The 26,230-nt window shown below is 40.8% G+C and overlaps 1 protein-coding gene across 6 annotated transcripts in view; it reads right to left on the bottom strand.

The window, feature by feature from the left end:
- LOC150052902 (muscarinic acetylcholine receptor M4) overlaps window positions 1–26,230 on the bottom strand; it is a 216,548-nt gene that overhangs the window by 35,903 nt on the left and 154,415 nt on the right. For all 6 annotated transcript variants that reach the window (XM_090347819.1, XM_090347812.1, XM_090347813.1 and 3 more), the window contains 2 exons: window positions 17,956–18,144; window positions 14,302–14,456 (listed from right to left, as the gene is read on the bottom strand). In XM_090347819.1, coding sequence (XP_090203945.1) covers window positions 14,302–14,456; window positions 17,956–18,144 — 344 coding nt within the window. The remainder of the gene's footprint in view (window positions 1–14,301; window positions 14,457–17,955; window positions 18,145–26,230) is intronic.

Here is a 26,230-nt window from a genome sequence, read left to right as displayed (position 1 = left end):
ACAGGGAAAGAGTCAGATCACCAAATCTTTATGGTTCTTAGGCAATAGAAGATAATGATTCCTCCATTTCTAGGATTGAACACAATCTAACACTTGCCGCTCCAGTCCTCAAACTTTAATAAGAAGTTGGAGCAAAAGAAGATACTTCCCAGATAAAAAATGAAGGGTTCTTGTTCAAAGACAGATTGGCAAAAGATGTGAGGTCAGTGCTCCAACCTTTCTTTCCATCTCCTTTAAAATTTAGAGAAAAATATACTGTAGCTCTTAACAAAGAGCTTTCTATTGCATGCCAACAAAGATCAGACCATTAGTCCATGAAGCAAACTGCTCTGCTCAGATCAGATGAAATAAGAGGCTAAAAGAATAAAACAGGGCCAGGAGTTTGGCCTAGTGGTAGAGTACTTGCCTAGCATGTACAAAGACCTGGATTTGATTTCTCAGTACCACATATATAGAAAAAAGCCGGAAGTGGTGCTGAGGCTCAAATGGCAGAGCCTTGAGAAAGCCCAAGGACAGTGCTCAGACCCTGAGTTCAAGGCCCACGACTGGCAAAAAAAAAAAAAAAAAAGTAAAGATAAATAAAAAGCTTAAAAAAAAAGGAATAAAATACTGTGGTTATTTTGCTTAAATTTGTGAATCTCATCTGTGAAGTTGGAACCTTGCAAGTGGCAGATCTCCTCTACTTTAAGACAGTGGAAGCTAGATGAAGGATGGGGTGACTGGAAATGGAGGCAAGCTAAATGATATTTAAGAAAGAAAGGACTATGTGGGTAGGAAACATCTATGTAATGTTGGGGGTCATGAAAAGTCTTAAGTTTTCAAGAGTGGTGACTAGAAGAGAATTAACTTTCAAGGAAGAGGGGAAGAAACCAATGGAAAGCAGTTGATTTTTCCATTGGAAATGAACCACTATCCAAATGCACATATCCCAGAGCAGAGATACTATGGTATTCTTCTTGGTTACTAGGATTTTGTTGTTGTTTTGGCTTAAACTCTGGGCTTAGGTACTGTCCCTGAGCAATTTTTACTCAAGGCTAGCACTCTACCACTTGAGCCACAGTGCCACTTTCTGCCTTCTTCTGTGTAGTTAATTGAGGATAAGAGTCTCAAGGATTTTCCTGCTTGGTCTGGGTTCAAACTGCGATCCTTAGATCTCAATCTCCTAAGTGGCTAGAGTTATGGGCATGAGCTACTCTACTGGCACCCTTTTTATTTTGATGTGTTTTTGTGGCCAGTCCTGGGCTTGGGCTCAGAGCCAGAGCACTGTCGCTGGGTTTTCTCAAGGCTAGAGCTCTACCATTTGAACCTCAGCACCACTTCTGGCTTTTTTGAATGTATGTGGTACTGAGGAATTGATCCCAGGTCTTTGTGCATGCTAGGCAAGCACTCTACCACTAGGCCAAACTCCTGCCCTCCCCTCCCTCTTGTTTTGCTATCAAACCCAAGCTAGTCATGAACTCTAAATCTTCCTTCTTCGGACTTGAGACCCTGGAGTGCTGGGATTATTAGTGTGCACTATCATACCTGGCTTGAAATGAATTTTTTCTTACATCTCTGCTGGGGATCAGACTTAGGCACAACCACTGTACTACAGAGCTACATTTCTCTTTTATAGATATTTCGATTTTGTTCGCCATCTCAAATTCCAAAGCTCATTTTTTAAAAATTTTGTGGTGCAGGTGAGGATTGAAGGGAGATAATTGTTTCATGGAAACTGAAGGGGCCAGTTGTAATCCCAGTCCTTCAGGAGGAAGCACTGAAGGGAGGATACTGGTCTGAAATTTTCTGTGACACTAAATAAAGCAAAAAGTTTTGGAGTGTGGCTCAAGTAGTACAGTGACTGCAGAGGAAAGGCCCTGGGTTCCAACCCCAGTTGAATCAAAAAGAACTGAAGGTTGTAGATGTAGCTCAATGGTAGAGTACTTGCCAAGCATGTATGTGAGACTTGGTTCAAACCCCAACACTGTACAAAAACAAACAAAAACATCCTTTAGTTGCATAATTCCTGTTTATCCTAGAGACATTAGGAACCTGAATCTCATCAGATGTAGAAATGGACAAAGATACTTTCACTTAACTTGGCTGAGAGGGAGTCTAGGAGAGAAATAAAGTCTAGTTTCCCTTTGTCCTTGAAGCAGCATTATGTTCTTTTATAGCCTTAAATACATAAGTTTCAATGTTATCGAAAGCTTTTTCTTTCAGTGATGTGATAAAAGTGTACTCAGGGACTGAGTATTATCCAGACTAATTAATACTTTGGTGGGTTAGAGCAACCTTCTTCTCCTTCACTGTCTCTCTTCTTGAATGACTGAATATGTGTACTGTTGCTGTTATTGTGGTGGTGGTGCAGGCACTTAAACCAAGGCTTTGCACATGCTAGGCAAGCACTCTACTGAGGCCTATGTCTAGCTTTTCCTTCTTGGTTTTGCTGTTCACTGCAGATATTTCTGATGGATGTGTCTTACCTTAAGTTTTTCTGGGTCATACTTAAACTAATATTGAGGAATTTAAAAGCAAGAGCCTTTTTTTTCCCCCATACTAATTAAAATTCTTACCTACCAGCACTTGGTTTTACTTATACTCTTTTTACCTGCAAGCCCACTCCTGTTTGCTTACTAGGTAGAATATTAGAGATGTTTAGACTTAAAAAGTAGCAATATGTGTTTCTCTTCAGACTTGATATTAGAAGGAATATTCCTTGAGTTCCTTTCCCAACATTGAACTCACAGCTATCATTGGATCAGAGGTGTCTGATATTGACAATTTATTATTATTATTATTATTATTATTATTATTATTATTATTATTATTGTTATTTTTCCAGTCCTGGGGTTGAGCTCAGGGCCTGAGCACCTGTCCCTGGGCTTTCTCAAGGCTAGAGCTCTATCACTTGAGCCTCAGCACCACTTCCAGCTTTTTTCTATATATGTGGTACTGAGGAATCGAACCTGGATCTTCATGCATGCTAGGCAAGCACTCTACCACTAGGCCAAACTCCTGGCCCTTAATTTATTATTTATTTTTAATATTATTCTGGCTGTACAGAAACATTAATTGGAGCTGGGTGATGGTGGCTCACGTCTGCAATCCTAGCTACTCAGGAGGCTGAGATTTGAAGATCACAGTTTGAAGCCAGCCTGGGCAGGAAACTCCCTGTGAGACTCTTATCTCCAATTAACAACTCACAAACTGGTAGTGGAGCTATGGCTCAAGGTGATAGAGTGCTAGTATTGAGCTCAGGGACAGCATTTAGGCCTTGAGTTCAAGCCCCATGACTCATTAAAAATATACCTTTTAAAAATATGTAATATTTCATGATCAACACAGTCTGGAGATGCTGATTATTATAAATTCATTAGTATGAATGACAGAGGCTAGATATGGTAGCATATATTTACAATCCTAGCACTCAGCTGGGTGAGCTAGAAAGATCTTGAGTTCAGGGACTTTATATAGTAAAACCTTGCTTCAAAAGAACAAAGCAGAAGCTGGGCACGGAGGCTCATGCCTGTAATCCTAGCTACTCAGGAGACTGGCACTAAAGAACGTGAGACTCTTATCTCCAGTTAATCACAAAAAAATAGGAAGTGGTGCTGTGGTTATACAGATAAGGCAGTAGCCTTGAGCTGAAGGGCTCAGGGACAGCACCCAGGCCCAGAGTTCAAGCCCCATGACCCACAAAAAAAAAAAAAAAAAAAAAAAAAAAAAAAAAAAAGAAGAGAAAAGGAAAACAATGACCAGAGAAAAGTTTGACATGCTGAATGCTCAATTTATTTTAACCGTAAGTATAGCTTAGACCCTGGGTGTGGATGGGTGCCTGGTACCCTCAGTAGTGATCAGCCCTTAAAAATCTGGGCACTTTGGACCTGTCAGCATTTTTTGTTTTGTTTTTCTTTTTTTTTTTTTCTGGTTGTCTTGGGGCTTAAACTCTGGGCTGGGTACTGTCCCTAAGCCCTTCAGCTCAAGACTAGTGCTCTACCACTTGAGACACAGTGGCACTTCTGGTTTTCTAGTTAATTGGAGTTAAGTATCTCATGGACTTTCCTACTTGGGCTGGCTTTGAACCTCGATCCTCAGATATCACCCTCCTGAATAGCTAGGATTACAGGCTTGAGCCACCAGCACCCAGTTGGTTTTGTTTCTTTTGAGACAGCATCTTGCCGGATTTGAATTACTATTTTGTGCCCAAGTACGCTGGAATTACAGGTATGCTCCTCTCTTAGTTTATACTTCCACATTTAATCATCACTAGGTCACCTTCCTTCCCTGCCCTTGGAATTAGCCTGTGACAGAACAAATAATAATCTTTACTGACTTAGATTTAGAAAATTTGATTTTCAAAAGTGACCTGAAACTCTTCATTCCAGAGTGTTCAGAAATCTAAGGGAACTGAATCTCTTCTTAATCTTGGGGAAGGCAAGGCTGGCTTTGGGGGAGGCAAATACCAAAATAAAGTTATTTTATTTTTATATCCTGGAAGGGTACTATTTCTTCATGGGGAAACTGGGATAAAAGAGAGACCGCTTTGTTGTCAGAAATGATTTACTCCTTCCTAAGATTCTGTCCTCATTAATTTTCTTAAAGCTGCCTGTCAGCTGATTAAAAGCTGCTTCCGCTGCAATTATCTTAAATTCAACTTCTGAGATGTGGTACAAAGCATCTATCCTCAGAAAGTTTCTTTCTTCAGAACACTAGGAAAAGAGGGAGGTGTATGGGAGAAATCAGAGGTATCTCTGATGCTGTTTGCCAGAGAAGGGAGGAGACAAGATACAAAATTAAAAATAACATTAGAACTTCAGTGAAAGCCATCTATTTAGGTAAACTAATTCAGTGCTGATGATTTTGTCCCAGCATGTCCTCATAAGTGTAGTCTATATTTAATGTTGGTCACTCAAGAAAATTTTATCATATCCCTTCCATGTATGTTAAATCAAAACTCTTGAGAGCTAAGGATTTGTTGAGGTTAGGTACACATGCATGTCTGTATTCTTAGTTACATAAGAGATGGAGATCAGGGGAATATAGTTCAAGGTCACCTGGACAAAAAAAATTGATATCTCATATCAACCAATAAAGGGTGGATGTACATGGTTGTGCATCTGTCAACTCAGCTATGATGTCAATTCAAGACACTATTTGAAAAGTAACTAAAGCAGAAAGGGTTGGAGGACCTGAGATCAGCTGGCACTGGTGGCTTACTCTTGTAATCCTAGCTACTCAGGAGGCTGAGATCTGAGGATCATGGATCAAAGCCAGTCAGGGCCACAGAAGTCCGTGAGACTCACCTCCAATTAAACATAAGAAAACTGGAAGTGGCGCTGTGGCTCAAGTGGTAGAGTGATAGCCTTGAGTTAAAGAGCAGTCAATACAAATGCTAACCATAAAAAAACAAATCCTGGGGCTAGGAGTTTGGCTTAGTGGTAGAGTGCTTGCTTAGCATGCCCGGGGTCCGGGTTCAATTCCTTGGTACCACATACATAGAAAAAGCCAGAAGTGGCACTGTGGCTCAAGTGGTAGAGCTCTAGCCTTGAGAAAGCCCAAGGACAGTGCTCAAACCCTGAGTTCAAGCCTCAGGACTGGCAAAACAAACTAATAAGCCTCCCTATTTATATTTACATTTAACTAGAACACGAAAGTCAGGGCCTGGGCTGTTCCTTAGTTTTTTTTTTTTTGGTGGGTCATTGGGATTGAACTGGCTCAAGGCTACCACCCTACCCTTGAGCCAAGCCCCACTCCCCGTTTTCTAGGGGTTAATTGGAGATAAGAGTATCAAGTCCTGCATTAGACTGCAGAGCTTCTGTATGGCAAAGGACATAGCTAGTAAATTAATTAGGAAGCCTACAGAATGGGAGAAGATCTTCACTAACCATACAACGGACAAAGGCCTCATATCTAAAATATATCAACAGCTCAAAAAATTGAGTCACTCCAAAACTAATCTCCAAAGTAAGAATCATTCCATTAAAAGATGGGCCTAAGACTTTAAGAGAGTCTTCTCTGAAGAAGAAATAAAAATGGCCTATAGACACATGAAGAAATGCTCGACATCTCTGGTCATAAAATAAATGCAAATCAAAACAACACTAAGATTCCACCTCACTCCAGTTAGAATGGCCAGGATCAAGAAAACTAATAACAACAATGTTGGAGGGGATGTGGTCAGGAGGGATCACTACTACACTGTTGGTGGGAGTGCAAACTTGTTCAACCACTATGGAAAGCAGTATGGCAGTGCCTCAAAAGACTAAACATAGAGCTCCCCTATGACCTAGCAATTCCACTACTTGGCATTTACCCAATCATCCAGAAACAAGGGCATACTAAATCCACTAGCACAATGATGTTCACTGCAACACTATTTATCATAGCAAAGACATGGAACCAACCCAGATGTCCCTCAGTTGATGAATGGATCAACAAGATGTGGTATTTATACACAATGGAATTCTATACTGCTGTTATAAAGAATGACATTGCCCCATTTGTAGAGACATAAGGCCAAATAGTATGACACTAATTGTAAGGGCCTCCAGGATGAGGAAACAAAAGCCATATAATGAGTGACTGTTGTCCTTAATGTACTATGTTATCTTTCATCTCTTTTGTCATCCCTTGGTTATCTCATATTGTTACAATATTTTACCTTGTTATCTGGTATATTTTATATGTGCTTAATTGGTTATTTGAAATTGGATAGGGAAGGAGGAAATCAAGATAAGCAAGGGGAGGATGGGAGGGAAATGGGGACCATGTCATGAGAAAGGGCATCAATGTTTGTGAAGTTATGCACATTCTATTTGGTGGATATAATGTAACCCTTCTATTAATCACAATAAAAAATATTAAAAAAAAAGAAAAAGAGTATCAAGTCCTTTTGTGCCCAGGCAGGCTTTGAACCTTGATCTTCAGATCTCAGCCTCTTGAGTAGCTAGAATTACAGGCGTGAGTCATGGCACCGGCTCCCTTAGCTTCCCGCCCCCCTCCAGTCCTGGGGCCTAAACTCAGGGCCTGCACACTGTCCTTGGGCTTTCTCAAGGCTAGAGCTCTACCATTTGAGCCACAGCACCACTTCCAGCTATTTTTCTATGTATATGGTACCCAGGAGTCAAACCCTGGTCTTTGTGCATGCTATGCAAGCACTTTACCACTAGGCCAAACTCCCTGCCCTCCCTTAGCTTTTTTGCTCAAGGCTAGCATTCTACTATTGGAACTACAGCTCCACTTTTGGCTTTTTAGTGGTTAGTTGGAGTTAAGAGTTTTAAAATTTTCCTGTTGGGCTGGCTTTGAACCTTGATCCTCAAAAATTCAGCCTCCTAAGCTAGGATTGCAGGTGTGAGCTATCAGCTCCTGGTCCCTAAAAGTATTTTTGTAACAAAAATTAGAGGGAAAATCATTGATAAAGGATATGTTCAGAAATGTCAAATAGTTTTTTGTTGATTTATGATTAACTTCACTTACTTCCCTCCCTCCTCTGGCCCATGAACTGAATTTAAGGACATGTTAAGTTTTTTTTCTTCTCCTTCTTCTTCTTCTTCTTCTTCTTCTTCATTTATTTATTTTTTTTTTGCCAGTCCTGGGCTTGAGCTCAGGGCCTAAGTGCTATCGTTGGACTTTCTCAAGGCTAGGGCTATACCACTTGAGCCTCAGCACCACTTCCGGCTTTTTTCTATGTATGTGGTACCAAGGAATCGAACCCCGGTCTTTTTGCATGCTAGGCAAGCACTTTAACCACTAGGCCAAACTCCCGGCCTTTATTTTATTTAATTTATTTATTTATTTATTTTTTCGAGACCTGGGGCTTGAACTTAGGGCCTGCCCCTGGGCTCTCTAAAGGGTAGGACTTGACCACCTGAGCCACAGCACCATTTCCAGCTTTTTTTTTTTTTAAGTCAGTCATGGGGGCTTGGATTCTGGGTCTGGGTGCTGTCCCTGAGCTCCTCAGCTCAAGATTACTACCTTACCCAAGGGCCTGAGCATTGTCCCTGAGTTCTTCAGAGCAAGGCTACCTCCCTACCCCTTGAGCCACAGAGTCACTTCTGGTTTTCATGTGATCAATTGGAGATAAAAGTCTTATGGTCTTTAGTGCCCAGGCTAGCTTTGAACTGGGATCCTCAGATCTCAGCTATGTAGTCCAGGTTGTCTTAGCCTCTTAAGTCCTGCAATTACAAATACCACAACTGGCTATACTTTGCTTGCTTTTGTTTTTCTGCAACAACAGGGTTTGAAATCAAGGCTTTGAACTCAAGACCCTTGAGCTTTCACTCAGCTTTTTTACTCATGGGTCTACCTCTTGGGCCACACATCCACTTTGGCTTCTTGCTGATTAAGCAAAGATAAGAGTTTCATTGTGATCTTATTCTCCTGAGTAGATAGGTTTATAGGCATAAGTCACTAGTGACTAGCTTAGACTTTACTTCTTGACTGTCTTTGTCACTTTGTCTCTCAAGCCTCCACTAAGCATGGCACACAGGAGATATGCAACACTGACTTAAGGAATATGCTTTACTTTGAATTCTTATCTCTTGTATATTTCCATTCAAGTACATACATATATATCCCAATTAATACTGCCATCAGTGTGCCTAGCATTTTAGTCAGTAAACCATAACAGAAAGAAGGTACTAATGGGAATAATCCTTCTGAAAATACAAGAACATTCTCAGGGTTCTAGTTCCAGCTCTGAGACATTTACCAGGAGATACTTCTAAAGTGAAAAGCAAAGCATTTCTGTTTTTCAAAAATTGGTAACAAAACCAGTTCTTTCATCTAAAGAAACTCAAAGTATTTAAAATAATCCTTATCTTGAACAATTAAGTATTTTCTTCTTCCAAAAAATAATGTATTATGCAAAACTCTCATTTAAAGAGAATGTCTAAAAAACTACTTTCTAGGCCTTTTCCTTTGAATTTCAAAAAGTCAAGAAAGTTAAAGACTTTGTGTTATAAGATGAGGAAATGGGAAGAAGCCATTATTTTAATTCTGAGAATTCCAGAAGTAGGATACCTTGGTAGTTCATTTAGTATAGAAGTAGATTCCTCAGCTGAAGTAATCTCTGCTTTGATCTTAAAGGTCACATAACGCCTTTAGAAGTTTCCAGTTCCATTGAAAAAAATAAAATAAAAAAGATCCTCTTTGTCTTTGGAATCTCTTTAAGAAGAAAACAAACTTTACAGCTCAACAGACTGCTCAGAGGTTAGCTAGAAATTACTTCAAGTCAGTAGATTGTCAATAGAAACAAAAATCAACAAATTAGAGTAAGAAAAGTAGTAGGTAGAAGCCCAGTAAAAGCTGGATGTGGTATTCCATATCTATATCCCAGAACTTGGAGAAGGGTAAGACAGGAAGGAAAAGAACTAGGTGGGATGTAATAGCTTAAATCTATGGTAATGCTAGTTATTTGAGTGGCTGAAATTGGGATTGTAGCTGTAAAGTAAAAAAAAAAAAATGTTCTCAAGACTTCATCTGAACAAACTGTTGGGCATGGTGGTATGTACCTGTCATCTCACTGATGTGAGGAAGCAAAATAGAACTGTAATAGGCTTGATCTGGCCCCAGGACCAGCACACATGCACACACCGATGAAACTGTAACCCCTCTGTATATCACTTTTTTTTTTGTTTGGTCATGGAGCTTGAACTCAAGGCCTGGGCCTTGGCCACTATCCCCAAGCTTTTTCACTCAAGGCTAGCTCTCTATCACTTTGAGCTACCACTTCAAGTTTCCTAGTAGTTCACTATAGATAAAAGAGTCTCATTTTCCTGCCCAGGCTGGCTTTGAATCTCAATCCTCAGAGCTCAGCCTCTTGAGTAGTTAGGATTACAGACATAAGCCACTAGCACCAGGTCCGTCACCTTCATAATAACTATTAAAAACAAAGAATACCACACAGAGGAGGCTGGCAGACTGGTTAAAGCAGTAGAGTACCAACCTAGTCAGTGCAAGGCCCTAAGTTCAAACCCCAGTCTGTCACATAAATATGGCACGCAAGTATCTGTTAATTCCTGTGCTGAAAGAACTAATCCTTATTATTATTATTATTATTATTATTATTATTATTATTATTATTATTATTATTTTGCCAGTCCTGGGCTTGAGCTCAAGGCCTGAGCACTGTCTTTGGACTTTCTCAAGGCTAGAGCTCTACCACTTGAACCTCAGAACCACTTCAAGCTTTTTTCTATGTATGTGGTACCGAGGAATCAAACCCGGGTCTTCGTGCATGCTGGGCAAGCACTCTACCACTAGGCCAAACTCCCAGCCTCCTTATTATTTTTTAATTGTATTTTGTTTTGGAGGTGTATACAGGAGTTACAGTTACATTTGTCAAGTGGTGGGCACATAACTTCTTAAACATAGATACCCCTTTCCCATGTTTTTCTCCCACTTTCCCTCTTCCCATCCCCTCCAATCACTCAATCATCTTGCTTTTCGCCCTCCCTTCCCTATTTCAAATAGACAAATAAACATATAAATACTACTAATCCTTATTCTTGCTATCTCAAATGTCCTAACATTGCCCTTCCCCCAAGTAAATGAATACCCCGTCTCAGTTGCTGACTTTTGCCTTACCCTAAAGTAATATAACATTTATTGTACAAACTAGATAACCACTTCGGTCTATGACTATTTCTGGCTTCATTAGTAACTTTGTATTTTTGTCATTATGGTTTCACTTGGTTACAACCAAAGTTATTATAATGTGCAAGTTGCCACTATTTTAGAAATTAATTGCAGTTTTCTGTTACAATATTGTGCTTGTTCCAATTAGAAAATGAAAGCTGAGGGAACACAGGCAGTTTAGTATTTTGAGAAATCAGCAAAACTTCAGCTCAGCAGTCTCTAAAGCCTAACTTAAACAAAATAGAAATGAACAAAAAGCCCTCACTGGCTGAAATAAAAGAGAATTAAACAGAAAAAACACAGAGAATAACATACTCAGACTGAAGGAAATGGTGCTGGACAGAGGTAAAGGAGTGGGAAATGGGTGCCTGGGTTGATCTTTTTCCCCTATCTGTTATTTATTAAAAATGGAAGGACTTAAGCTGGTCTTAGTAAGCAAAGAGAGAAGACAAACAAACAAACAACAACAAAAACCCTACATCCTTGAAAATGAAAATGACTTAATATGAAAGACTCCTTGAAACTGGAGTCAAGCAAGACTGTGAGGCCCTCAGTTTTAGCTCCAGTACCAGGGCTTTGGGGGAAAAAAAGAAACGAAAGACTCCAGCATATATAGAAGGGAAAAACTTGAAGAACAGCAAGAAATAAGAAACGATAGGAGGGCCTAGTGGTAGAGTGCTCGTGTAGTATGCACAAAGCTCACTATGTAGGCCAGGCTAGTCTTTAAGTCACAATCCTCCTGCTTCTGCCTTCCAAGTTACTGGGACTACAAGTGGGCCTGGAATGCATGCCCCCAATCTTCTGACTTTAGCTTTACAGGATTCGGTGTAATCTAATACAGGTTGTCCAGGGACCACAATTTGAGAAACACTGATCTAAAGGTTTGAATAACTGCTTGGAATGAGTATACCCAAAGCTAATAGCAATTAGTAATTCATTTCCAGAAGAGTTTTCATATGGGGCTGTGCAAGTGATCATCTCATGGGAAGAGATATAATAGTGGGAATTGAAATAAAACAGTAATTTAGAAGATGTTCTCTTGAGAATGTCTGTTGGCCTAACAAGTTTACCTGTAATTATTACCACAGTGAATAGAAAGAAGGAACAAGAAAGAAGGGAATGCAGTGTAAAGAAAGTTTAGGATCATCCCCTTACCCACAGAAACATTCTGCCAAGGCCAGGGCCAGTGTATACATTACAAATGATGAACAATCTATATTTACCTGTATTCACGGAAATACTCTGCAATCCCACTAAACTCTCATTCTTTCCTCTAGACAAAAATTCACTTCTAGGGGCTGGGAATATGGCTTAGTGATAGAGTGCTAGGCAAGCGCCTTGCATGCATGAAGCCCTGGGTACAAGTACTCAGTACCACATAAACAGAAAAAGCCAGAAGTGGCACTGTGGCTTAAATGGTAGAGTGCTAGGCTTGAGCACAGAGAGGCTCAGGGACAGAGCCCAGGCACTGTCTTTCCATTTCCTTACAAATGAGGCGATGTTGTTTGTGGGGCCGGGAGTTTGGCCTAGTGGTAGAGTGCTTGCCTAGCATGCACGAAGGCTCGGGTTCAATTCCTTGGTATCATATACATAAAAAAAGCCACGAGTGGTACTAAGACTCAAGTGGTAGAGCTCTAGCCTCGAGAAAGTCCAACGACAGTGCTCAGGCCCTGAGCCCAAGCCCAGAACTGGCAATCAACAACAACAACAACAACAACAATAATAAAAGTAAAATAAATGATTTCGTTGGTGCTGATGGCCTAATACCTGTAATCCTGGCTACACAGAAGACTGAGATCTGAGGATTATGGTTCAAAGCCAGCCTCTGCAGGAAAGTCCACGCGACTCGAATCTCCAATTAACCATACCAGAAAGTGTTAGCCTTGAGCAGAAAAGCTCAGGGACAGTATCTGGGCCCTGAGTTTAAGCTCCATGACAAAAAAACTAAAAACTAAAAAAAAAATGTAAAAAGAAAAGGAAAAGATTTGTAGCTAGGTGAGTAGCTCAATGCCTGTAACCCTAACTACTCAGGAGGCTGAGATCTTAGAGGAATAAGGCAGCTGGGGCAGAAAAGCCACCATGACTGTCTCCAATTAACCAACAAAATGTCACACTGAAGACCTGGCTCCAGTGGTAGGGCCAGTCAAGCAAGCCGAGTGATAACACAAGGCAGACTTGTAATGTCTGCCTCAGTAATGTCTGCCTGCCTGCCTGCCTGCCTTCCTGCCTTTCTTCCTTCCTTCCTTCCGTCCTTCCTTCCTTCCTTCCCTCCTTCCTCCCTCTTTCCCTCCCTCCCTATCCCTACTCCCCCACCACAGATTTCCATTCTAGGCATCTAATAATCATCTATATGCAGAAAATGATGGACCCTGGAGGATATACCCCTAAGGAGTTTAACACTGAAACCAACTGAGTAGACTAAATATACACAACTAAAGAAAACAAACACACCAAGTGCACTGAACTATAAATGGCACAGACTACACAGAGAACTGGGGAATTAATTTTCAGGTTCTTAGATTGAAGCAGAGCTTAAATATTATTTAATTCAAGAACTATTCAAATGCTTGGCTTCCCTGGACATAAACCCTGGCCAAATAAGCCCAATGGGATGTGAGAAGCTCAGTTAACTACAATAGTCTAGAAGAGTCCAAAAGACCACTTAAGACCACTAACAATACAATGGCCATAAGGCTTTTATGTCAATACAAGAAAGGTATGATTCAAAGAACAGAGTTTAAACCTTTTTGTTCTATTGGTAAAATGCTGGAAACAATTAAAAGCAAATTCACTATCTAAAGTTCTCATCCTTCATCCAGATTATGGTTTCACAATACACGATACTCACATCTCCAGACATTTTTCACTCATTATACATGCCTAAAAATGCACCTGACTTTTGATCTGCCTAATCTAGGCTTTCCATAATTACTAGGATCACAAGCATGACACCACCATATCCAGCTTTCTTCCATGAAGATGGGAGTATTCAGCACTTTTCTATCCAGGATGAGCTATAATCTCGATTTCTGTTCTACTACAGAGCTTGGGATAATAGGATCTCATGCACTTTCCTATCTGGACTTGTAATTGTAAAACTGCCTCCCATTTATCTTTCTAAATGCTATGACTCAAGTGGTAGCATGTTAGTCTTGACCACAGAGAGGCTCAGGACACAGCCCAGTCACTGAGCTTTTTATGCTCAAGACTAGCGCTCTATCACTTTGAGTCATAGAGCCACTTCTGGTTTTGTGAGGGTTAACTGGAGATATGAGTTGCATGTACTTTCCTGCCCAGGCTAGCTTTAAACCATGATCCTTAGATCTCAGCATTCTGAGTAGCTAGGATTACAGGTGTGAGCCACCAGCTCCCAGCTTGCTAGATTTTTTTTTCCCCTGCCAGTCCTGGGCTTGGGCTTAGGGCCTGAGCTTTGTCCTTGGGCTTTCTCAAGGCTAGAGCTTTACCACTTGAGCCATAGCACCACTTTTGGCATTTTTTTCTATGTATGTGGTACCAAGGAACTGAACCCGGGTCTTTGTGCATGCTAGGCAAGCACTCTACCACTAGGCCAAACTCCCAGCCCGCTTGCTGGATTTTTTATGTGTCTCTTTATTCACAGTTCCATGTTGAAGGAAATAGTTTTTATCTGCACACAGTAAATGTATAAGTAATGACACTCACCCTCATTGATGTCTCACCACCATGAGCCTGTTGTAGCCTGAAGACCTGGGCTACCATGTGCTCTGTGGAGGGGTGCAGGAGGATCCTTCGTGAGGCCAAGCCCACCATTACATATCTGCCCATTGGAGACAAGCTCACTGAAATGGCATTGGGACCTAAGGGCCAAAAGAATAGAGAGACATTTTCTAAAGTACTTGCCATTCCAAACAACTTTTATTCCTTATCTTTTCTCTAATATTCATGTTCATTTGATTATTTTGGTGTTATAGGACTGTAGTAAGTACAAAACGCATATATACAGTACAGTGCTTAGTATTCAATGCTAACAACTGTTAGTTAGCACATTAATTACATTTTAAAAATAATAAAAAATAGTTATTTTTGTGCCTCAAAGTTTGAAAATATTGTTTTGAAATCCTTTTTTCACTTATAAACAATTTTTATCATTAAATATTCTATAAGAGCATTTTGGGGGAAGAAGAATTGGAGTCTGAACTCAGGGCTTTATACTTGCTAGGTAGGTGTTCTGCTGCTAAGCAATACCTCTAACTATAAGAGCACATGTGTGTGTTAGTACCAGGGCTTGGACTCAGTGCTTCATCCGTGACTAGTAATCTACACCTACCACAAGCCACACATCCAATTCCAGGTTTTTCTTTGAGAGATAGAATCTATAGACTGCTTTAAATCTCTATCCTCAGACTTTAACTTCCTGAGCAGCTTAGGTATGAACCACTGGTACCAAGCTATAAAAGTGCATCTGTACAAGAACCATTTGTAACCAGATATGAGTGTATGTGTGCGTGCGTGCATGCGCGCGCATATGGGTATGTATGTGTAATTGTGTGTGATTCCCGGGATTTGAACTCCGGGCATGGGTGCTGACCCTGAGCTTTTGTGCTTAAGTCTAGTACTCTACCACTTGAGCCACAACTCCACTCCTGGCTTTTTGGTGGTTAATTGGGAGATAAGTATCTCCTAAACTTTCTTGCCCAGGCTAGTTTCAAACTGTGGCCCTCAGATCTTGGCTCCCCTGAGTAACTAGGATTACAGGCATAAACAAATGAAAGAAAGAAAGAAAGAAAGAAAGAAAGAAAGAAAGAAAGAAAGAAAGAAAGAAAGAAAGAAAGAAAAGAAAAGAAAAGAAAGAAAGAAAGAAAGAAAGAAAGAAAGAAAGAAAGGCAGACAGACAGCAACCAAGCAATTAAGCAAGCTGGATGCTGGTGACTCATGCCTGTAATCCTTGCTACTCAGAAGGCTGAGATCTGAGGATCGTGGTTCAAAGCCAGCCCAGACACAAAAGACCCATGAACTGTCCAAAAAATAACTTTTGGGGCTGAGAATGTGGCTTAATGGTAGAGTGCTTGCCTAGCATGCATGAAGCCCCTGGGTTCCATTCCTCAGTACCATATAAACAGAAAAGGCTGGAAGTGGTGCTGTGGCTTAAGTGGTAGAGCACTAGCCTTGAGAAAAAGAAGCTCAGGGCCAGTGCCCAAGCCTTGAGTTCAATCCCCAGGACTGGAAAAAAAAAAATCTCCTCTCTTACCCCAGTCCTGGGGCTTGAATTCAGGGCATAGACACTGTCTTTGAGCTTTCTCAAGGCTAGCGCTCTATCACTTGAGCCATAGCACCACTTTCAACTTTTTCTATGTATGTGGTACCAAGGAATCAAATCCAGGGCTTTGTGCATGCTAGGCAAGCACTCTACCACTATGCCATACTCCCAGCCTAAAATAAAACCTCTTAATACAACTTTATATTTCTCTGAATGACAATCCTGCTGTAAACTTCCTTATAAATAAATCTTTGTATGCATTTCTGAGAAGTGGGATTTTTGTATCAAAGAACATTTATTTTGGGAAGCTTCTTTTGGGCCTTTAGAGCCTTGCATATGTTGGCTAAAGACTTTATCAGTGTCTTTTTGTTTTTTAAAGATAGAGCCTCACAATGTATAGCCTAGGCTGGCCTCAAACTTGTGATTCTCCTGCAGCATTGCTAGTGCTAGGATTCTAGCATCACTATACTATACATAGCCTGGTTTTTTTTTTTGGGGGGGGGGTAGTCAGTTATAGGACTTGAACTCTGGGCTTGGGTGCTAGCCCTGAGCATTTTAGCCCAAAGCTAGTACTCTACTACTTTGAGCCCTAGCAGCACTTCTAGTTTTCTGGTGGTTAATTGGAAATGAGTCTCATGGACTTCTGTGCCCAGGCTGGCTTTGAGCTGTGATCCTCAGACTTCAGTCTCCTAAGTAGCTAGGATTACAGGTATTAAGCTGCAGTACCTGGCTTTTTTTTTTTTTTTTTTGCCAGTCCTAGTGCTTGAACTCAGGGCTTGAGCACTGTCCTTGGGCTTTCTCAAGACTAGAGCTCTACCACTTGAGCACAGTACCACTTCCAGCTTTTTCTAGGTATGCAGTACTCAGGAATTGAATCCAGGTCTTTGTGCATGCTGGGCAAGTGTTCTACCACTAGGCCAAACTCCCATCCCCCTCCCCCTCCCTTTTTTCTTTTAATATAAATTGACAAACTGCCTTGCAGACTGTATGTATGTTTACTTCTCTACTACATAATCAAAAGTTCTTCCTGCCAGGTACTGGTGACTCACCCTTATTATCCTCAGGAAGCTGAGATCTGAGGATTGCAGTTTGAAGCCAGCCTAGGCAGGAGAGTCTGTGGTAGAGTGCTATTCTTGAGCAAAAGAAGTTTAGGGACAGCACTCATGCCTTGAGTTCAAGCTCCAAGACGAGCACACAAAAGGCTCTTTCCTTGTTTTATTTATGAGGGTCATGGGGCTTACACTCAGCCTGGGCGCTGTCTCTGAGCTCTTCAGCTCAAGGATATCACCCTACCCTTGAGCCAAGCTCTACTTTCTAGAGGTTAACTTGAGATAAGAATCTCAGGTCCTTTTGTGCCAGGGCTAGCTTTGAACCTTGATCCTCAGATCTCAGCCTCCTGAGAAGCTAAGATTACAGGTGTGAGCCATCTCACCAGGCTTTTTTTTTGGGGGGGGGAGGGGTCATGGGGCTTGAACTCTGAATCTTGACACTGTCCCTGAGCTCTTCAGCTCAAGGCTATGGCCTATCCCTGGAGCCATAGCCCCGCTACCCATTTTTTTAGTAATTAATTGGAGATAAGAGTCTCACATTCTTTAGTGTGCATGCTAGCTTTGAACCACGATCCTCACATCTCAGCCTCCTGAGTAGCTAGGATTACTGGCATGTGCTACTGCACCCAGCAGATTCTTTCCTTATTATCAGCTTGGTGATGCTATTGTGGCAAGGAAGCCTTTTTTTTTTTTTTTTTTTTTTTTGGTGCCAGTCCTGGGCTTCAACACAAGGCCTGGGCACTATACCTGCACCTCTCTGTGCTCAAGGCTAGTGTTCTACCATTTGAGCCATAGTGCCACTTCCAGCTTTTTCTGTTATAAGCCCAGGGCTTCATGCACATTCCCAGCCCAAAGGAAGAACCTTATATTGATTCTTCTTCAATGCTCCTAGCCAGGACTCCCAGAAAGCAAGCTTTTTTTCTGTGCTTCAGGAAAGGCAAAGTTAGTGTGTGACCATTTCTCTCACCCAATCTGTGCCTCACCCAGGAATGCCCAAAATAAAGAACCAGTGTCTCTCTCTGCCTTTAGGCTGGGCTTCCTATCCCTTACCAAATCTCTTGGTGTAAAGCATTTCCCCCAGATTATGAGGAGCCAGGGAGTACACTGCCAGGATGCCTTCATCAGGAAAGCCCCTCTGGCTGCTAGGGATGAAAGCTGCCAGGAGTTGTCCATCTGCAGAAATGTCACAGCTGGCATCATTGTAGATCTTGCAGTTCTGTACCAGCACATTCACGGAGGCTGTGTTCAACAAAGAGAGGAAATATGGTAAGAAAGTTTAGAACTGATGTTGCGAGAAATTCTGAGACTAAGTTTGTTGTGGCCTTCCTAAGAGTGTGAACCCTGTCTGGAAATGCCATAGGGTGCCTTGTCATTCAAACTAAAATGTCAAGGATCGGGAAACATAAGAGACAGTAAAGCTAATAATGGCTCTTCTACTACATTAGTAGAAATGACAGAGTAGTCCACACCACTACCACCTGCTGAGTTCAGTTCACATTCAGGAGACATCACTAGAGAGATTGGGACAGAAAATTTTCCTGGATTGTCATTCAGTAGTTGTTATTGTCCAAAAGATCAATGAATGAATGAAACAATCCCATTGATTTAAAAAAGGTTTCAGGTAAAGAGTTCCTGGGGTAGGAAACCTGATCTGAGAAGTCCCTTCATAAATTTTTATTTTACTTCTTTGTGAATGAAGAGAGAATGAATAGAAAAGACACTGCTCTGGAGGGATGATGGGGTTCTTTTGACCTTTTTCATGATGCTCTCTGCTTTCTCCACACTGTGATCCAATGTTCCCAAGTAGCTTCTAGTCCAAGAATAAATCTCATAGTTAGTGAAGAGGGGTAAGCTTGCTGAGGTAGCAAGACTGGGGGCAAGGAGGCATGTCTGTCAAGGAGGAGAATCCATTTTACCACATGTGACAGAAATAGGATATATTTGCCAGTAGTAGGAGGATAGTGGCCTGTTTTTGGATTTTATTTGATCCTCTCTGCAAACACCACTGAGTGATCTTCTGTAGAGACAATATGGCTCATCTTTCATGTGAGGCTGGAACAAGAAGGCCCACATCAATGGCACAAAGAGAACACAACACATTTAAACAGGCCTCACACCCTTTCTTTTGTCTCATTTTGATCTATTGGCATTCAAAGTGATTTTCTGCTCATTCTCATATTTGAAGGAGAAATCCATTATTACCGTGGTCAAAAAGAAAAGAAAAAGAAACAAACAACAACAACAACAACAACAACAAAACAACAACAAGCTAAGCTGCCCTGACCAGATTCAGACTACTACTTCACAAAGCCACACATGACTGGGAAGTCAAGGTCAAGTTCCCCTAGGAAATCAGTCCCAGGAAAACAAAGAATGGTCTTTTTAGGTTGTATAGGGTCAGGGACTCAGAGTGATTTGTAAAGCTCTATGTTTGTTCCCCTTTCCCTGCATGCTGCTAATGAAGCCACAGAGATGACAGAGTCAATTAAAAATGATACAGAACACATTGATTAAGTTGTGCCAATTCTTGGGGGCTGACACCTACAGCACCATTGCACATAAAACCGAGGAGGGACTACAAGGATGGCTCTGTTTGCTAACTAATAAAATAATGACATCCAAATACTCATTGCTATCACCATTAGGCCTCTCTGCTGCTCAACTCCCAACCCACCATCTGCTCCATCTAGCCTGTGTGGCTAGATTTATCCAATGAGTACTGGGACCGTCTGCTCCTGACACAGGGTCTCAAGCCCTTTGCCAAAAATATGACAGTCTCTTCCTACTTTTCTGGATCAAAGTGATTCTGGTTGGGGATATGGAATCAAAGAATCGTGGAAGCTTCAGAAGTGAATTCATCTTGGTTTTCTAACCTTGAGGTTGGTACAACCCTCCGAAAAACTAAAAAGAAATGAACAATTAAGAGTCTAATCATCAAACACATGGAAAGAAAGTAAACACAACTAGTAAGGCATGAAAATAAAGAAGGCAATGGGACTCTATGGACTTTTAAGCCAGTTTTTGTTTTTGTTTTGCCAGTCCTAGGGTCAGGGAACTGTCTTTGAGCTTCTTTTGCTCAAGGCTAGCACTCTACTATTTGAGCCATAGCACCACTTTTTCTATTTATGTGGTACTGAGGAATTGAACCTAGAGCTTCACGCATACTAAGCCAGCACTCTATCACTGAGCCACATCCCCAGACTTTAAATCAGTTTTATAGTTAGCATTCTAGCTCTGTTTAATGTTCCATAAATATATGGTGCTATTACTTAGAATTATCTTTTGTGTCAACATACATTTTGGTCAAACACAGAAGCTGAAAATAACTCTCAAAGCTAACCACCAACATTTAAAAAAAAAACTGGTTATGGGACTAAGACGTGAAGAGTGCAACTATGGTTTCCTTCTAGAAAGCTTAGCTCAAAACTCATGAAAAGAGCCAGGTGCGGTGGCTCACATCTGTAATCTTAGCTACTCAGGAGGCTAAGGATCGAGGCTCAAAGCCAGCCCAGATACTACAAGGCTATGAGACTGTCTGTCTCTGTCTCTGTCTCTCTCTTGTGTGTGGGCCATGGGGCTTGAACTCAGCCTGGGCTGTCCCTGAGCTCTTCCTCTCAAGGCTACCACCCTACCCCTGGGCCTGGGCATTATCCTAGAGCTTGTCAGCTCAAGGCTATAGCCCTACCCTTGAGCCAAGCCTCACTTCCGTTTTCTAGAGGTTAATTATAGAGATATGTCAGGGAAGTAGGGCTGTGGCTCAAGGGGTAGGGCAGTAGCCTTGAGATCAAGAGCACAGGGACAGCACCCAGGCCCAGAGTTCAAGCCCCATGATCCCCGCACTCCCCTCCCCCCCCCAAAAAAAAACCCCAACTCACAAAAAGCTAGGTAGTGGGGCCAAAAGTATTTTCCCAGCATCATTGCAATTCTAGGCCACCATAATGTTGTCTATATTGTATTATGACAATTCCAAGTCATTGACCATCTCCTAAATTTTGCTCCATTTATCTAACTCTATCCAATTTCACAACAGCTCCTGGTTATGGCACTTATCTCAAACAGACATGAAAATGACAAATTAAAATGCTGAAAACGACAAAAACCTTCTCCAATAACCTATTTCATTTCTTAAAATTTTCAGTTAGTAACCTAGAATTGCATTTCTCCTTTAAGGAAGGGGATGTGGAAGGCATAGGGTAATTTGGTAGGCCCATTTCAGAGAGCACTGGGCAGTATGTTTACAATTCAAAAGGGACAAGGGCATGGTTCAACTGTTACAATGTTCATCTAGCAGGTTTGTTTATGGAAGCAAGTGTGAGGTCCTAATTTCAAATTCTAGTAACACCAAAAATGAGTTAGGAAGGGGGGGGAGGAAAGTAGGAAAGAAATTACTTCCAAGTGAAAATATCCTAGCAGTGAATATGAGGGGATAGAAATACTGATGCCTGGAAGAACAGATGGCTCTGCCATCCTATCCAACTTCATAAATTATAAACAAACACCTTGTACAAAGATCGATGGATAGCCTTTTGTTGGATGACCAGATGAGGCCATGGGAACAATTAGCAGTTGTAATGCTTTTGCAAATGGATTAGACACTAATTTGAAAAACCCAAGGGAGTTTATAAGCAGAAAAAATTTCCTCTCGGCTGTCTCTGACCCCTCTGATTTCAGCAGAAGACCAGATCATCAAATGACAATGTAGGCACCCCCATCCTCAAGGCACCAGTCACATCCCTTCTAGTACCTGCCCTATGCCACTTATCTACTATTTTTGTTTGTGTTAGAATAGCATCAAACTTTGATCTTCTAGGTCTTAGCTTCCTAACAGGATTATAGGCATGAGCTATTGGTACCTGGTCGCCACTGGATTTCCTAAGACCTGTTGTACCAGGATACTTACCAATAAAAGCTATTTATCCATTAAGAGTTTACTCTTAAAAATCATAGTGTTAGGCCTGTAGTTTGGCCTAGTGGTAGAGTGCTTGCCTAGCATTCATGAAGACCCGGGTTCGATTCCTTGGTACCACATACTTAGAAAAAGCCAGAAGTGGTGTTGAGGCTCAAGTGGTAGAGTTCTAGCCTTGAGAAAAATCCAAGGACAGTCCTCTGGCCCTGAGCTTAAGCCCAGGATTGGCAAAAAAAAAAAACAGAAACAAAAAAAAAATTTTTTTTTTTTGGTTGGTCATGGGCCTGGGCACTATCCCTGAGCTCTTCAGCTTAAGGCTACCATCCTACCCCTCTGAGCCACAGTGACATTTCTGGTTTTCAAGTGGTTAATTGGACATTAGAGTCTCACAGACTTTAGCACCCGGACTTTAGTACCAGGGCTGGCTTTGAACCGAAACCCTCAGATCTCAGCCTGCTGAATAACTAGGATTATAGGCGTGAGCCACTACACCCAGCTTTTAAACTTCTTTCTACAGATAGTAATTAATTGACCTCTTTAATGCTAAGTAACAGGTATCAAAACTCTTTAGCCTGGGACTGGGAAGGTGGCTTAGTGGTAGAGAGCTTACCTAGCATACACGAAGCCCTGGGTTCCATTTCTCAGTACCACATAAACAGAAAAGGCCAGAAGTGGTGCTATGACTCAAGTGGTAGGATGCTAACCTTGGACAAGAGTTCACAGGCAGTGCCCAGGCCCTGAGTTCAAGCCCAGGACTTGTAGAAAAAAACAAAAAAAACCCAAAACCAAACAAAAAACTCATTAGCCTAATTCTAAAAAAGTTAATGTAAGTCCAATGACCAGCAAATTGGCAGCTGCTGTCAAGAACAATGGTTCTCAGACATGAGCTGGGTTGTTCCCATGGCAAAAGCTACCTGCTAATGGAAGGCAGGCTAACTTTGAAAATTGAATCTTATGTCAAGACAAATTCCCAACTTTACCAACTGAATCTATTAAAATTAAGATCAAGCCACGTATGGTGTCATATGCCTGAAATTCCAGTACTCAGGAGGCTGAGGCAAAAGGATCCTGAGTTTGAGGCTAGTCTGGACTATACAGTAAAAGCCAAAAAACATGAATGTACTTATTTGGGTCAAAAATAAAGTAAGAGCTGCATAAAAACAATTGCATAACAACAACAAACAAGTGGGAATCAGAGCCCAGCACAGATCAGGAAACAGGTTAAGTTCACTTAAATAACTAGCACCCACCAGAGATGGAAAATTTGTATCTCAAAGGGAGAAGCAGATGTATCTTTAGAATTACAATCAGATTCTTTAAAAGAATCACAATGCAAAAGCTGTGTGGTGCCAGTGGCTTATGTCTATAACTCCTATTCAGGAGGCTGAGATATGAGGATCAGAGTTTGAAGCCAGCCCAGGCAGGAAAGTCTGTGAGACTCTTTTCTAATTAACTACCAAAAAGGCCAAATCCACTGATCTGTGGCTCAAGTAGTAGAGTGCTATCTTCGATCCAAAGAGCTCAGGGGACAGAGACGAAACCCTTCAAGTCCCAGGACAGGCACACGTAAAAAACATGTTCTAAGTAAGTTATTAGCAAGTATTAAAGAATACATCACATCATAACCAAGTTAATATATATATGGATGAGTTCAGTACTATACAATTTATTAATATAACTGACCAGCTTAAATTTAAGAAGAGGAAAAATATGACCACTGACTCAGGTGCTGAAGAAGCAACCATATCAATGAATGAATTCAGTATTCTTGATTAAAAACTATCAATCTAGAAATACAGAAATACATGGATATTTAAATGGGAATGGAGTACAAGTATCATTATTTTTAGGTAACATACCTTGAAAACCTGTGGGATTTAACTAAGTACCACAATTAGTAAACAAATGCAATAAGATTAAAATTTTTAAAATAAACTATTAATACGCATAAGAAATGTATAGCAATAAACATTCTTGTAAGAATACAAGAGACTTGAAATGGAAAAATCATACCATGTTATTTGATAAGAAGATAAAATAAAGATACTGAGTCTCCTTAAGTTTATTTATAAATGTGATTACATCAATTATACTAAACAAGATTCTGAGGGAGTATAATATCTGTATTGAAAAACAAAAATGCTAAAATGGTAAAAAAAGGAAAGCAGGAAGGAAAGTTTGGATTAAAAAAGAACTAGAACAGGGGCCGAGAGTTTGGCCTAGTGGTTAAAGTGCTTGCCTAGCATGCATGAAGACCCGGGTTCGATTCCTTGGTACCACATACATAGAAAAAAGGCGGAAGTGGTGCTGAGGCTCAAGTGGTAGAGCTCTAGCCTTGAGAAAGTCCAAGGACAGTGCTCAGGCCCTGAGCCCAAGCCCCGGACTGGCCAAAAAAAAAAAAAAAAAAAAAAAAAAAAAACCCAAAAAGAACTAGAACAGTAACAATCCTACCAGATTCTAAAATGTAAGGGCTCAAAATGTAGAACTTTCCTATGAATAATCAGACAGATCACTGGAACAGGATAGCCCAGAAATATACCTAACTATAAAAAGGAAATTAATAGTAGGTTGAAAATGACTCCCCAAATCAGTGGAGTCAAATAGAGTATTAAGTGGTTGAGACAAGTGAGGAATCATACAGAGGAAAAGTTGGATCATGCTTTGCTTATTTGGGATTAATTTCCCTAGTGAATCAAAGATTTAAAAGTAAAATGCTGGGCCAGTAGTTTGGCCTAGTGGTAGGGTGCTTACCTAGCATGCATGACCCAGGTTCAATTCCTTGGTACCACATACATAGAAAAAAGCTGGACGTGGTGCTGTGGCTCAAGTGGTAGAGCACTAGCCTTGAGAAAAGTTCAAGGACAATGCTTAGGCCCTGAGTTCAAGCCCCATGATTGGCCAAAAAAAAAAAAAAGTAAAATGCTAAAAGATCCTAATGATGACACAAAACTTTAAAACCATAAAAGTGGATTAAACTTTTTTGTAAAAAAAATTCTTTATATTTATAGGGCTTTAATTTGAAGAAAACAAAAAACAAAATTTTACTCAGATCATTCAAAATTACAATTATTTGATGAAATACTGTAAAATGACATCTTTCTTTCTTCCTTTTTTTTTTGTTGGTTATGGGGCTTGAAATCTGTCTGGGCCTAAGCGCTGTCTCTGAGCTCTTCAATTCAAGGCTATACCAATTGAGCCACAGCACCACTTCTGGTGGTTAATTAGAGATAAAAGTCTAATGGATGTCCAGGCTGGCTTTGAGCCCAGATCTTCAGATCTCAGCCTCCTGGGGAGGCAGGACTACAGACATAAGCCCTCGGCTAACATCTTAACTTTCCTGAAGTGTCCTTCCCCTATACAAATTCCTTACTGCCAATCCCTGCCTGCACAACAGGTGAATAATTACCTTATCCATTACATCATCACACAGATTTTTAGAAAATGATGGATGTATTTCAATGAGATGCTACAATTTAGTTTTAACAAAAATGTAAATAATACATCAACTCTCAAATTGCTTAATTCTTTCTCACCAGGGTTGCACTCCTACTCTTTAAATTCTTTTTTTTTTTTTGCCAGTCCTGGGCTTGACCTCAGGGCCTGAGCAATGTCCTTGGACTTTCTCAAGGCTAGAGCTCTACCACTTGAGCCTCAGCACCACTTCCGGCTTTTTTCTATGTATGTGGTACCAAGGAATCGAACCCGGGTCTTCATGCATGCTAGGCAAGCACTTTAACCACTAGGCCAAACTCCCGGCCCTAAATTCTTGTTGTCTCTTTGTTCTTTAAGACCTCATAGTATTATTATTATCATTATTATTATTATTATTATTATTATTATTATTAGCAGTACTGGGGTTTAAACTCAGTACCTTTCACTTACCTGAGAGGTGCTCTAATACTTGAGCCACATGCCTAGCCCAATTACAGCTGAGAATATAGAAAGGAAGAACTCTCAGCTGGGCACTGGTGACTCATGCCTGTAATCCTAGTTACTCAGGAGGCTGAAATCTGAGGACCACAGTTCAAAGCCAGTTGAATGAAAAAATCTATGAGACTCTTACCTCTAACCACCAGAAAATTGGAAGTAGTGCTATTGCCCAAAATGGTAGAGTGCTAGCCTTGAGTAAAAGAACATAGGGACAGAGTTCAGCCCTAAAGTTGAAGTCTCACCACCACCACCAACAACAAAAAGGAGCTCTCCAAAACTGAGAAGTCATTTTACAGTTATCTAGGTAAGGATTCTCTTGAGAATCCAAGTGAAAATTACGAGTCCAAAATTTTTGCCACATAACACATTTATTACATAAGCACTCTATCACTTGAGCCACACTTTGTATATATATATATAGTTTCTGGGGGTGGGTTGAACTCTGGACCACTGAACTCTGGTCATTGAATCTGAGCCTCTTGTGCTCAA

The sequence above is a fragment of the Megascapheus bottae genome, chromosome 16, assembly GCF_031878675.1.
Source record: "Megascapheus bottae isolate mThoBot1 chromosome 16, mThoBot2.hap1, whole genome shotgun sequence".
NCBI classification, from domain to species: Eukaryota; Metazoa; Chordata; class Mammalia; order Rodentia; family Geomyidae; genus Megascapheus; species Megascapheus bottae.
This window is presented reverse-complemented; position numbering and strand designations above follow the sequence as displayed.